This window comes from Piliocolobus tephrosceles, chromosome 18 (genome assembly GCF_002776525.5).
Source record: "Piliocolobus tephrosceles isolate RC106 chromosome 18, ASM277652v3, whole genome shotgun sequence".
In the NCBI taxonomy this organism is placed as follows: domain Eukaryota; kingdom Metazoa; phylum Chordata; class Mammalia; order Primates; family Cercopithecidae; genus Piliocolobus; species Piliocolobus tephrosceles.
In genome coordinates this window covers 63,441,468-63,456,025 of record NC_045451.1, presented here as the reverse complement: position 1 = coordinate 63,456,025, position 14,558 = coordinate 63,441,468, and the positions used below count along the sequence as shown (strand labels likewise).

The following is a 14,558-nucleotide window of genomic DNA, read 5'->3' as shown; positions in this document are numbered from 1 at the left end:
TTAGATATTATAAAATCCTATTGTCTATAGTATACACAACATATAGACAATATAATAAAACAATATAATATAAACAATATAAACAATATAATAAAGCAATATATTAAGATAGTGGCAGAAGAGAGCATGAGTAATGTGAAGGATATGTTTCTAGAACTTAGCGATAAATGAGATCAGATAGTTAAAGAAATGAGAAGAAACAGAATGAGCACAAATATTTTAAGCTTAATTTCTTTTTTTTTTTTTCCATGGGGCACCTTGGAAATGGCAAAATTCAATCTGGAGTTCCGTCTTGTTGAATTAATGTGATGGTAGAACACTGGGTTTTTTTTCCCTTTCTTTCTTGTAGTAGAATATACATAAAATTTTCCATTTTTAACCATTTTTAGGTGTAAAATTCTGTGGCATTAAATGCATTCACAATGTTGTACCACACCACTGCTGTTCATCTCTAGTACTTTTTCATCATCCCAAACTGGAACTCTACCATTATTTAATAACTCCCCCTTCCGCCTGTCCCCCAGCTGCTGGTATCCTTTATTCTACTCACTGTCTCTGTGAATTTGCCTATAGTAGGTATTTCATAAAAGTGGAATCATACAATGTTTATCTTTTTGTATCTAGCTAATTTCACTTAGCATAATGTCTTCAAGTTTCATCCATGTTGTAGCATTTATCAGAATTTCCTTTTCAGGGTGAGTAATATTTCATTGTTTGTATAGGCTACATTTTGTTTATTCATTTATTTGTTCATGGTCATTTGGGTTGTTTCCACAATTTGGCTATTATGAATAATGGTTTTGTGAACATTGGTGTACAGATGTCTGAGTCCCTGCTTTTTTTAGGTATATACCCAGAAGTGGAATTGTTGGATTAGCTTTTATGTTTAACTTTCGTTTTTTTCTTTTGAGACAGGGTCTCACTGTGTTCCCCAGGCTGCAGTGCAGTGGTGCAATCACAGCTCACTGCATCTTTAAACTCCTGGGCTCGAGTGATCCTCTTGCCTCAGCCTCCTGAATAGATGGGACTATAGGCATGTGCCACTACGCTTGGCTAATTTTTCATTTTTTGTGGAGATAAGGTCTTACTATGTTGCCCAGGCTGGTCTTGAACTCCTGGGCTCAGGCAGTCCTCCTGCCTCAGCCTCCCAAAGTGCTGGGAATACAGGCAAGAGCCACTGTATGCAGCCCCCTGCACCCCCTTTTTTTTTATTTTTAATCGTAGCCGTTATGATGGATATAAAGTGGTATCTTATTGTGGTTTTCGTAAAGACATTGGTTTTTAAATGTTCTGAAGACAGCTGAATATACAAATGTTAAATCCCTCAATGTGAGCGGTTTACTCTGTTAATTTTGGAAATATACCTATTTTTCTGGAAATGCCACTTGCAAGGTTAACGGCAGAAATATCAGGAAAGTCCAGGGTGTTTATATCTACAAAAAAATTAATAAGATTTACTTTCACTTTAAAGTTTACATAAAATTAGAGAATAGAATTTCTTGAATTCGTGTATATTCTAATTACTAAATACATGTGTTAATCATAAATACAAATTATGAAACGTGCTTCAAAATGGAATCAAACTCTTAAAAAGTAGTGGGATAGAATATTTGCTGAATCAGATTTAGAGCCCTTTTAGCTTCTGTACCAAATTTGAATGAAGGTGATATATGGCCATTTTATTGCCAATTAACAATATCAAAAATTAGAATCTTATTTGCTGTGATTTAGTATTCAGGAATTTATTAAAAGGGTTGGTATAAAGACTATTAATAATAAAAGACTATTAATATAAAGACTAATAATAATAAAATTTATAGGTGACTTTAAGGAGCATATATTAAGAAGAAACGTGGAGTACAACTTGCCTTATTTTCTTCCCTGAATCTGTCTTATCTGTGTGCCCCCACTTCCTTCCTATCTATTCATCTATATATTTCTACATTAATTAAATTAATTGAATTTACTGACACATATTCATTGAATACCAGCTGTATCCCAGACACCATGTCAGCTCCAGGACTTCATTAGAAGTTGAGATAGATAAAATCCTTATGATTTTGTGATTTTCTTGAAAAACACAGACAGTTGAACTAAATTACTAGGTAGCGTAAAAAGCACTATCATAGGAGAATTCTAGGAGACTATGGTGGCATACAGGACAGATCTTCCACTCATACTTGAGGATGGAGTATCAAGGACAGTTCTATGCAGGCAGTGATTTTGTTTAAGCTAGTCCTTACAGTAAGCATTAAGCATATGAAGAGGGTGATGAAGAGTGTTCGAGGCTTAGAAATAATAGCATTTCCTAAGTTCAGAAGCAAGATGGAAAAAGGCTTGTTGAAAGAACTGGAAAATGTTCAGGATGATCGGACTATGGAATGCAAATAAGAGAGTGGCTAGAGATGAAAGTGGGGAGATAAGAAGCAGCAGATCATGTAAGATTTTTATAAGCCCATCATACGACATTTAGATGTAATTTAAAGGGTAGTGGGAAGCTTTTTTTTTTTTTTTTTTTAAGAGATAGGGTCTTACTCTTTCACTCAGGCTGGGGTGCAGTGACACAGTCATAGCTGGCTGCAACCTTAAACTCCTGGGCTTTAGTGATCTTCCTGCCTCTGCCTCCCAATTAGCTGATACTACAGGCATGCACCACCGTGCCTGGCTAGTGGGAAGCTTTTGAAAGCACATGGCATGATCAGATTTACTTTTTATTTAATTTAATATTTATTTGTTTTTGGATAGATAATACATTTATGTAGTAAAGTTTAAAATGTGCAAAAACTATACAGTGAAATCTTCATCTAATCTCTATCCTTCAGTCACCAGTTTTCTCTTCCCAGTATATCTGTCCAATGTTGTACATATGTAAAAGACAGTGTGTATGTATTCTCCCCCTTTTTTTGTTTAGATGGTAGCATATTTCAAACACTTTTGCACCTTGTTCTTTTCCCTTAACTTAAACATACTTTCTTATTTTTATATCTCATTGTGTTTCATAGTTTTATTTACTTAATCTTTAACTGCTGACGTTAGGTGTATATGCACCTACCACTTTCCACATGTATATGTGTATCTGCAGGATAAATTTCAAGAAGTTGAATTGCTGGGTCAGAGGATACTGCTAAATTGCTGCTGTAAAGTTTTTGTTATCAGCTTATTGGCAACCAGAAATGTATAATTTTACCTGTTTTCCCACATCTTTACCATCATGGTGTGTCATCAATGCTTATGTCTTTGCCAACTGATAGCTTAAAAACATAATATTTCAGTATGGTTTTAATTTGCATTTCTCTTTTTATGAATGTAGGAGGCATTTTTACATATGTTTTAAAAACTATTTATATTTCTTTTTAGGTGAATTGTTTGTTTCTATCAGACATTGAAGAAGCTGGGTTGTTCTTTTCCTTACTGATTTATAAGACCTATTTATTTATTTGTTTGTTTGTTTGTTTAGAGACCAGGTCTTGCTTTGTCACCCAGGCTGGAGTGCAATAGTGCAAGGCTTACTGCAGCCTTGACCTTCCGGGCTCAAGTGATCTTCCCACCTCAGCTTCCTGAAGAGCTGGGACTAAAAGCACGCCACCATGCCTGGCTAATTCTTTTAAATTCTTTGATAGAGATAGGATCTTCCTGTGTTTCCCAGGCTGGTCTTGAAGTGCTGGGCTCCATCCATCCTCCTGCCTTGGCCTCTGAAAGTGCTAGGAGTACAGACATGAGCCTTTGTGCCTGGCCGGAGCCCTTTATATGCTAGGGAATTTGTCCTTTGTCTATGATACAAATTGCAAATATATTTTATTCAGTTTGTCACATAAATTTTAATTATGATTGGTTCTTTGCTTTTACCACACAGACAATATTATATTTTTATTTGGTTGAATTTATTAATTTTTTTCCCTTATGATTTCTGGATTTTGGAGTCATAATTAGAAAGATATTCCTTCTGCAAGGTTTTAAAAAATTTTTTTCTTCTGGAACATTTGTGGTTTTATTTTACATGTATATCACTGATCTATTTAGAGTTCTGGATAAAGTATGAGATATGAATCCAACTTTTTTTTTTTCTGGATGACTGTCGTTCATTTGTTCCACTATCATTTGAGTTTTTCCTTGCTGATATGAGATGCTAACTATGTAAAATTCACATATGTATTTGAGTTGATCTCTGGACTTTAAGACTTATTTGTCTCTATTTGCTAGTGTCTTGAGGTTTGGAGGTTTGACTGTCCGGTAATGCCAGTCCTGTCTGTTCCCATCCTTTTCTCATTATTCCTCTTTTTAATAAATTTGTTTTATTTCCCCATATAAATTTTAGGATCAATGATAATATCTAGTTAGAAAACGTATTGCTATTTTTATGGCATCAAGTTAAATTTCTAAATTAAGTTAGGTCATGTTGACATCTTTAAGATGTTGGTGATTCTGCCCCAAAACATGAATGTATTTTTCCATTTGTTCATGTTGTGTTGTGTCGTTGTGTAAAATTTTCTTTATAGAGGCCTTGAAGGTTTCTGGTTAAGCTGTAGTAATTTTTTGTTGTTGTATCTCTTGGATTTTCCAGATATATAACTCTTTCAAATAGTAGTAATTTTACTTATACCTTTCCAATTATCGTTATTTCTGATTTCTTCTCTAATTCTATAGGGTGGAAATTATAATACAATATTAGAGAATATTTGTGTGCATAATAAACATAAATAATATATGTGAGCATAGTTACTTTGTCTTGTCCTTGACAAGGGGGATAATTTCATCATTAAGCATAATACTGGGTTTCAAGTGAGTTGGAAATAACATGTTAGGCATATATGGAGATTGAATAGATTTTTTTTTTCCTTTTTAAAAAATTTTTTTCCATGAACCTATTAATCCTGTTGAAGGAGACTGAATAGATTTTTCCTATGATTCTTCCTCATATTAACCATCCTTGCATTTGCAGAATATATTCCAAATCATCATGATGTTACTATTTTTTAAATGTTCTACTGTTTTTTTTTTTTTTTTTTTTTGGGACGGAGTCTCACTCTCACCCAGGCTGGAGTGCAGTGGCATGATCTCGGCTCACTGCAAGCTCTGCCTCCCGGGTTCACGCCATTCTCCTGCCTCAGCCTCCTGAGTAGCTGGGACTACAGGCGCCTGCCACCACACCCGGCTAATGTTTTGCATTTTTTTTTAGTAGAGACGGGGTTTCACCATGTTAGTTGGATGGTCTCAATCTCCTGACCTCGTGATATGCCCACTTCGGCCTCCCAGAGTGCTGGGATTACAGGCGTGAGCCACCGCGCCCAGCCTCTACTGGATTTTATTTGCTAATACTTTATTTGGGACAGTCATAAGAGAGATTGGTCTGATATATTTGCTTCTTTGGCCTTATATATAATTATGTATGTAAATATGTAGGATGTTTGCACACTGGAGAACTTATTAGCCCTCTCGTGTTGAAAGCTAGAAGTTTTCCTTCTTTTTACTTTCCAATTTTCTGGAGCAATAGAAAAAGAATTGGGATAATTTATTCTATAAAAGTTTGATAAAGTTTGATAGAACCCCCTCTTTGTAACCATCTCAGTGTGTTGCTTTTTGTGGTGGATACTTTTTTGGCAGCTTTACATTTTTTCTCTTTTCTTTTTTCTTTATTTATTGATAGAAGAATTTAATGGTGAGGCTTTTTCTCTGGGCACTGCTTTAGCAACATCCTGTAAGTTCTGATGTGTTGTGTTTTAATTGTCATGGGGGAAGGTTTTTAGTAACAAAATCAGGTTTTTAAATAGAGAACAGGATTTTCAGGTTTTTTTGTTTCTGTTGATGTCAGTTTTCACAAGTTTTATTTTCTAAAAAGTGCGTCCATTTCAGGCCAGACATGGTGGTTCATGCCTGTAATCGCAGCACTTTGGGAGGCCAAGGCGGGCGGATCACTTGATGTTAGGAATTGGAGACCAGTCTGGCCAACATGGTGAAATCCCATCTCTACTAAAAATATAAAAAAATTAGCCAGGTGCATTAGTGGGCTCCTATAATCCCAGCTACTCGGGAGGCTGAGGGAGGAGAGTTGTTGGAACCTGGGAGACGGAGATTGCAGGGAGCCGAGATACTGCAACTCCATTCTAGCCTGGCTGACTGACAGACTCCCTCTCAAAAAAATAATAAACAAAAAACAGAAATGTGTTCATTTCATCCTAGTTGTTAAATTTGTTAACATGAAGTCATGTTATCTTCTGCTTTCTTTTAATGTCTGTAGGATCTGTGGCGATAATAACTTTTTCATTGCTTTTATTGGTAATCTGTGTTTTTTTTTAAATAGGTAAAATATACATATCATAAAATTTACTGTTTTAACCATTTTTAGATGTACAATTTAGTGGTACTAAGTACATTCAGAGTGTCATGCCATCATTACCACATCCATCTTCAGAACATGTTCATCATTCCAAACTGAAACTATACATTGAATAGTAACTCCCCACTCCCCCTTCCTTTGCTGCCTAGTAAGTAGTTTTCTACTTTCTGTCTCTCTGAATTTGCCTGTACCTCATATAAGTGAAATCACATAATACTTGTCCTTTTGCATCTAGCTGATTTCACTGTGTCTTCAAGGTTTGTCCATGTAGCATAAATCAGAATTTCCTTCCTTTTTAAGGCTGAAAAATATTCCATTTTATGTAAATATTACATTTTGTTTATCCATTTGTTTATGGACTTTTGGGTAGTTTCTACCTTTGGCTATTGTGAATAATGCTTCTCTGAAAATAGGTGTACAAATATATCTATTCTAGTTCTTGCTTTTAATTCTTTTGGATATATGCCCAGAAGTGGAATTGCTGGATTTTATCGTAATTCTGTGATTAATTTTTGGAGGAACCACCACGCTGCCTTCCGCAGTGGATCTGTCATTTCACATTCCTACCGGAAATACTCAAGGGCTCCAGTTTCTCCACATCCTTGCCAACACTGAATAGCTATCCCAGTAGGTGTGGAGTAGTATTTCATTGTGGTTTTGATTTGTATTTACCTAATGGTTAGTAATGTTGAGCATCTTTTTATGTGCTTGTTGGCCATTTGTATATTTTCTTGAGAGAAATGTCTGTTCGTATCCTTTGTTCATTTTACAATTGGGCTGTTTGTTTTTTTTTTTCTTGTTGAATTTTAGAAGTTCTTTATATATTCTGTATGTTACCCCCCTATCAAATATATGATTTACAAATATTGAAAGAACCAGCTTTTAATTTAGTTAATTTTCCTTATTATCTCTGTGTTTTCCATTTTATTGATTTCTGTTTTTTTGTTATTTCTTTTGGTTTACTTTGCTCTTCTTTTTCTAACTTTTTTAATTTTTAATTTCCTTGGGTATTTTCTTAAAGTGGAATGTTATGTCAGTTAACTTATATCTTTTTTCTTTTCTAACTTAAGCACTTGAAGCTGTAAGTTTTCCTCTAAATCACTGCTTTGGTTGCCTTCCACCTATTTTGATATTTTGTATTTTCACCTTGATTCAATAAAAAGTATTTTCTGATTGTCCTTACTATTTCATCTTTGACCTATATGAATTATTTAGAGTTGTTCTATTTCATTTCCAGATAATGAGTTTATCTCAGTGTCTTCTTGTTCTTGATTTCTAATTTAAATCCAATGGGGCATAGAGCATACTCTTAGGATTTCAGTCCTTTTACGTTTATCGACCTTGTTTTATGGCCCAGCATATGAGTTATCTTTGTGCCTGTGTTATATACTTTTGAGAAGAATATGTATTGTCTATACATATTCTTTCCAAAAATTGTTAGATGCAGTGTTCTATGAATGTCAGATGCAGTGTTAGATGCATTGTTCTATGAATGTCAGATAAAGTTAGTTGATAGTGTTTTTCAGGACTTCTGTGTCTTTAGAGACTTTTGCATTAATTAATCTCTCACTTGCTGGGTAGCTTTTTAAGGTTGGTTTAGAATAGTGTTTAAGGCTAATTATGCCCCTATACTGATGCAAGATCCATCTAATTACCCAATACCCCGTCAAGAACTGTGAAGTGTCTGCAATTTTACCCTATTTGGAAGCTAACAAGTTAGTTTGCCTTAGTTTCATGGATGCTTGCAGAAGATAGGAGACTCCTAGGTCAGGGACAAAGGACTTTATTGCTTCTGGCAAAGCATGTGCTTTATGCTCACAGGGTCCCTTTGCGCCCCATGTCCCCTGACAACAATGGCAATCAACCTAGTTGGATGCTGTGCATGCAGTGGGTTTGCTATGCATGGAGCGATTCTTTGGTTCACAGTTAAGGGATTCCAAGCTTAAGGAACTCTCGTCTTTTAAGTGGGTTGTGAACAAACCTGTCTGGCTTTTTGCCCCAGAGGGAGACTTTATTAACCTGGACAACATACAAGTCTGTCCTCTGCCTTGGGGAGGCACTACTCCATCTTCCATGTTGTATACATATCCTTGGAAATTTTTTCTGGAACAAGAGCTGTCAGTGCCTCTGCTCAGAGACTCAGGATGAATTGTCTCCTAATTGCCCTGTGAATCATGAGGTGTTCCCATCTGAGTGGTGGAAGCGGGCACTATTCTTGGCCCTAGGGAACATCAGACACTTTTAAAAAATTTTTTTATTTTTAAAATTTTTGGGGTACTCCTTTTCCCAGCTTCTGATAGTTCCTTCACACACTTGTACTGATCAGTACGTACGTAAATTTCTCTAGTGTGCCTACCTGCAGATCTCTTGAGTTCTCTCTCTGTGGAGCACTTTCCTCTCTGATAGTCTGTCCTGTGAACTATTTTTTTTTTTTTTTTTTTTGAGAGGAGTCTCCCTCTGTCGCCCAGGCTGGAGTGCAGTGACCGGATCTCAGCTCACTGCAAGCTCTGCCTCCCGGGTTCATGCCATTCTCCTGCCTCAGCCTCCTGAGTACCTGGGACTACAGGCGCCCGCCACCTCGCCCGGCTAGTTTTTTTGTATTTTTAGTAGAGACGGGGTTTCACTGTGTTAGCCAGGATGGTCTCGATCTCCTGACCTCGTGATCCGCCCGTCTCGGCCTCCCAAAGTGCTGGGATTACAGGCTTGAGCCACCGCGCCCGGCCTTCTCTATGTCACTTCTTTCTCTGCTCATTTTTTCCTTTACATCTTTGTAGATATGAATATAGTATAAATACTTGAATATCCTTTTCTACTTTTATTCCCAATATATTTATTTGGATTGCAAGTAAACGTACCTGACCTTTTCTACTAATTTTATCATCTGTGTCATTCCTATGTGTTTCCATTTGGTGATTTTGTTCCTTTTATAATAAATTTTTCTGCTTCTTTACGTTCCTGGTAATTTTAATTTTTTTGTAAGATATTTCTACTTTAGCTTTTTGGGTAGTTCATATTTTCATATTCCTGTAAATATTCTTGAGCTTTGTTCTCAGAAAACGTTTCTTTGCAACTGGTTGATCTTTCTGAAACTCTATGTGAGCTTATTTAGTTATGATCGGAGCAGACTTTGGTCTAGAGCTATTTTTTTTTTTCTCCCAGTTGCCAAGGCAATACCCTTGTGAACTGATGTTCTGTGAGTTATGAGGTTTTCCACTTTGGCGTTGGGGAGCACTAACTATTCTCAGCCCTGGGTGAGCCCTGGGCATTGTTTCCTCTAGTCATTTCTTCTGGTTCTTCCTTCCTTGGCGCTTGGTAGTTTCATCCCATGCATGTGTTGATCCTGAGTCGGCTGGAATTTTGGGCAGATCGCCTGCAGCTCTTAGAAGCTCTGTCTGTGCTCTCTCCTCTCTGACACCTTCCTTGGCCTTTCTAGACTCCAAGCTCCATCTCCTCAACTCAGAGAGACTGTTGGACTCTGCATGTGTCTTCCCTGTGCCTGGGAACTTTCTGAAGGCAGTAAGCTGGGGCAGTCCTTTGTTTTTGCTGTTTAGGGACCACTGTTCTACACTGCATGGCATCCGAAGTCTGAAAGCCTTTTTTTTTTTTTTTTTTTTAAACCAACCAACCAACCAACCAACCAGTCAACCACCCAACCAACCAACCAACCAAACAAACATATTCTGTGTCTTTAAAAAAAGTAATTTCAGTTGCAAGGGTAAATCTGATCCATGATACTCCTTCTTGTCCAGAAGGGTAACTTGGGTTTTATTTTTGTAATTATTTTAGTTGTATTTTTACAAACCTTTGTTTATATGTTTATTTTACAGAGTTATGTTTTTCTTTATAATTCAAACTATGTTTTATGAAAGAAAAGATATGTTTATTTTAAAATTAGATAACCAGAAAAATCTAAGATTAAATGTTGTGATTTAAACTCAATTCTCTCTATAGATTATTATTATTATTATTTTTCTTATATAGGAGTAACATACTACCACTCAACCTCTATTGAAACGTTGGCAGCCCTGAGACCTCCTTTTGTAATTTAGCATGTTATGGGTGTATTTCTGCTCCCAAAGGAATGAAGAGCAGATACTTCCTCATGCAATCCCCATAGAATAGAAGTCCCATTTTCTTCTAGAAACATTCAGATTATCAAATTTACCTTATACATGTTTGAGGATATATTTTCTTACATATATTGTTTCGTTGTTTAATTGTCAGTGAATTTGTGACGGTTGTTTCACTCTACAGTTGGAAAACAGCAGTTCAAAGGTGTGCTCACACATTATCTTTTCATTGTAATACAGAATTATTTTACCGTAAGCATTAAGGATATTGATTTCGATTTATAAACTCAGATATTCAAAGCACAGTCAATGTTCTTTTTTAATGTCAATATTCTTTTAACGTACTTAAAATTCTCTTTCAGATCAGGGAGCTGATTTTGGATGGATCTTTACAGTTAATCCAGGAAGGTCTCAAAAGTGGTTTTCTTTATCCACTTTTTGAAAAACAGGACAAGTGTAGTAAGCCCATTACTTTACCATTTGATACCTGCAACTTGCCAGAATTATGTGAAATGGCAAAACATTTGCCTTCTCTAAATGAAATGGAACATCAGACATTACAATTGCTGGAAGAGGATACATCTGTTGCAGAACAGGATTTATTTTTGCGAGTTGTTGAAAACAACTCTAGCTTTACAAAAGTGATTACTTTAATGGGACAAAAATACCTGCTACCACCGAAAAGCAGTTTTCTTTTATCTGACATTTGTTGTATGCAACCACTTCTGAACTGTAAGTAATTATTGTTTGTTGTTAGAAAAATATAATTTTTCTGTGGGCTGAAAGTTAAGAACTAGTTTGAAATTTGAATATGGGTCATCATTTATGAGGATAGGGTGAACACTTTTTCTTGTGTTATTTCTCTCTTAGGTTTAATTTTAAGGTGCTGACTTTTGCTTTTTTTAAAAATAAATTTTTATTATGAATAAAGAGTCAAAAGCTTATTTCAAAGAGAGCAAATATGGTTATTTCTCTGTAGTTAGGAGTTCAGTATGCAGTTGTGTTTAACCAAATCACTTTTTTTTAACTTCTTCATAGCAAAGTAGAAACGCTTCAGTTATGAATATCAATTCCCGAATCATTCCTAGCCTTGTATAAAGGATACATTTTAAGCTAGTGTTCAAGCTCATTGTCTAAAATTTCTTGAAACGTTTTCCTGTACAAAGTTAAAAAATTTACGTATTGAAGTCCACAGTCACACAGACCTGTATTTGACTTTACATCCTGAAACTTATTTAACTGTGAGTCTTAGGGGTATTCATTTCACAAAACTCAGCCCCAGTCTCCTAATCTATAAAATGGACCTGATAATACCTGCTTCTTAGGGTCATTTTGAGGTATATTGATCAAATTGAGGTAGATTGGTCAAATTGAATTTAATTTCCTGTTTATTGTTATTTGGACATTTTAAAGCAAAATTGTAAGTTATTCGGCAACTACAACACAACTTACTAATGGAAAGCTTCTTTTAATTGCTATCAAGCCTTCTTACACATGAGTGGTTATCTGTGTAGCAGTGCCATAAATTCTTCAGAGGAAATGACAGGATAACAAATTAATGAGAAAACCATGCTATGCATGAACATTTTTTCTCTTCTTTTTGGTCTTTGTTACTCTAATAGCTTAAAAAGTGTCACTTCTTTATTTTAATTTGCATTCTTTTGATTACTTATGAGATTGCACACATTTATAAAAACATACCTATGTTTATAAAAGGGGGAGAAAGGATAGCTCTTCCTTACAGTATTGGAATTATTCCTTACATAGTTGGAATTATTGATTCCAATTAATAAATTAATGGAATGATGGAGCTAGAGAATTTCCATTTGATAAACACCATAAGAAATGGATGTCAAAATAGTGGGTGAAAAGATGAGACAGGCTATTTTCATGGTCTTAAAGTATCTTCTCCCAAGATACTTGTTAATTACAAGGGAAAAACTGGTGGAACTCAGCAGATAACACTTTAACCAAAGACTTTTTAACATCCTTTACCTCCTGATATGTTGCACTGTTTGGGCATGGCAGGCATTACTTGGTGGTTCTCCTGCCAAAAACAAATACCCTAAATTTAGTCATGAGAAAATACTAGACCCAGATTGAGGGACATCCTATAAAATAATTGGTAGCATTTAAAAGTTTCAAAATCATGAAAGATGAAGAAAGACCGAGGAACTTTTTCAGGTTGGAGTAGAGTTAGGAGGGATGGCAGCTAAATGCAATGTTTGATCCTGGCTTTGATACTGAGTCTGAAAAAGTACATTAGTAAATAATTGGGGAAGTTTCATTATGGTCAATATGTCAGTTATAAAGGGTGAAATTGTTTTAAAATAAAAAGTAAAAAAAATGACCTAGATTTCTTAGGACTATATTAATGTGGCTGCCAAGATGCATAGGTAATTCACAGATCATCAGGTTCCGCTTACTGAGCTATGGTCATCTGCAGGTAGTCTCTGTAAAAATTGCAGTAGGTGAAAATTATGATACAATGCTAGAGGTCAGGGAAACATCTAGTATTTAATGGTAAATTACTCTGTTTGAATAAATGCTATGTATACAGATCCTTTCGGTGCATTCCATTGTATTCATGTCCATAGTTAAATCACTTGAGTTTTGAAGAACATGTTTAATTTTTAAAGTGATCACGTAGAGAAAGTATTTTCTGAAATTGTGTCTTTGTTTTCAGATAGGAAAGCATTTGATGTAATTGTGATAGATCCGCCATGGCAGAACAAATCAGTTAAAAGAAGTAATAGGTAAGTGGAAATGAATTAACTGTTAGAAGTGCTTTCTAAAAAGCCTGTAGTCCTTTGTACATAATAGTTTAATATACTATTGGTATTACTTCATGATATAGGTTATCTGAAACTCCTAAAATGCTTTCAATAGTTTTAACAGTTTAATTTCCTTAACTAGTTAATTCTCTTGAACTGTAACTATATATAAGTGTAACAACGTCAAAAGTAGTGCATTTATTAATCACCAGAAGCAGTTCAGGGCTGTTTCTGTTAACACCAAAGGACAACATATCTGTCTTCTTTAATATTAAATTCTAAAGTTTAGAAATATGTGCCAAAATATTTGTAGTTTTCCTTAATAATGTGTTATGAATGAATTTATCTAATTCATTCTTAAATTTGTTTTTATTTTTAATTTTTTAGTTTATATTACATCTTAGGGTGATAAGTTCAATTAGTTACTAAGATGATATTTCCTTTCAATAGCATTAAACATTTTTTTCCTTTCAATTTTTTTTTTTTTTTGAGACGGAGTCTCACTCTGTCGCCAGGCTGGAGTGCAGTGGTGCAATCTCAGCTTACTGGAACCATCTCCTAGGTTCAAGCCATTCTTCTGCGTCAACCTCCCGAGTAACTGGGACTACAGGCACATACCACCATGCCTGGCTTATTTTTGTTTTTTTAGTAGATATGGAGTTTCACTATATTGGCCAGGCTGGTCTCGAACTCCTGACCTCATGATCCGTCTGCCTCAGCCTCCCAAAGTGACTGGGATTACAGGCGTGAGCCGCCGCGCCTAGCCTTTTCCTTTCAATTTTAATGAATGTCTTCAGTTACGTTTTCTCTCACTTTTCAGTTTTCTAGACTGAAAAATTTGAATTTCCTTGACTTAAACTTCGTATGAAATTTCTTCTTCTCCACAGTGATCCTCACCTTTCTTATGCTTCTTATGAGCTGTGCCAGTAGGATTTGTTTCTTTTGTTTTCTTTTTCTTCTTCTTCTTCTTCTTTTTTTTTTTTTGAGATAGAGCCTCACTCCATTGCCCTTGCTGGAATGCAGTGGTGCAATCGCAGCTTACTGCAGCCTCAAACTTCTGGTTCAAATGTGCCTGCTGCCTCAGCCTCCTGAGTAGCTGGGACTGCAGGTGTGTGCCACTACACTTGGCTATTTAAAACATTTTTTTTGTAGAGACAGTGTCTTGCCATGTTGCCCAGGTTGGTCTTGAACTCCTAGTCTCAAACGATCCTCCTGCCTCAGCCTCCCATAGTGCTGAGACTACACATGTGAGCCATCATGCCTGGCCAGGTTTGTTTCTTTTAAAGTTGCAAGAATCATACAAAGAATTCATGTATCTGTTTTCTGTATGTGTAGATATCTATATCTTTATATAATTTTTTTGTGAGTCACTTGAGAATG

General features: G+C 35.6%; 1 protein-coding gene and 1 non-coding gene across 3 annotated transcripts in view; one reads left to right on the top strand and one right to left on the bottom strand.

The window, feature by feature from the left end:
* The window catches only part of METTL4 (methyltransferase like 4), a 36,501-nt gene that overhangs the window by 8,335 nt on the left and 13,608 nt on the right, over positions 1-14,558 (top strand). For both annotated transcript variants that reach the window (XM_023228472.2, XM_023228473.3), the window contains exons 4-5: positions 10,767-11,136; positions 13,091-13,160. In XM_023228472.2, coding sequence (XP_023084240.1) covers positions 10,767-11,136; positions 13,091-13,160 — 440 coding nt within the window. The remainder of the gene's footprint in view (positions 1-10,766; positions 11,137-13,090; positions 13,161-14,558) is intronic.
* LOC111553639 lies at positions 10,308-10,442 on the bottom strand. The gene has a single exon (XR_002735020.1). It is a non-coding gene; the product is annotated as a small nucleolar RNA U109 (small nucleolar RNA).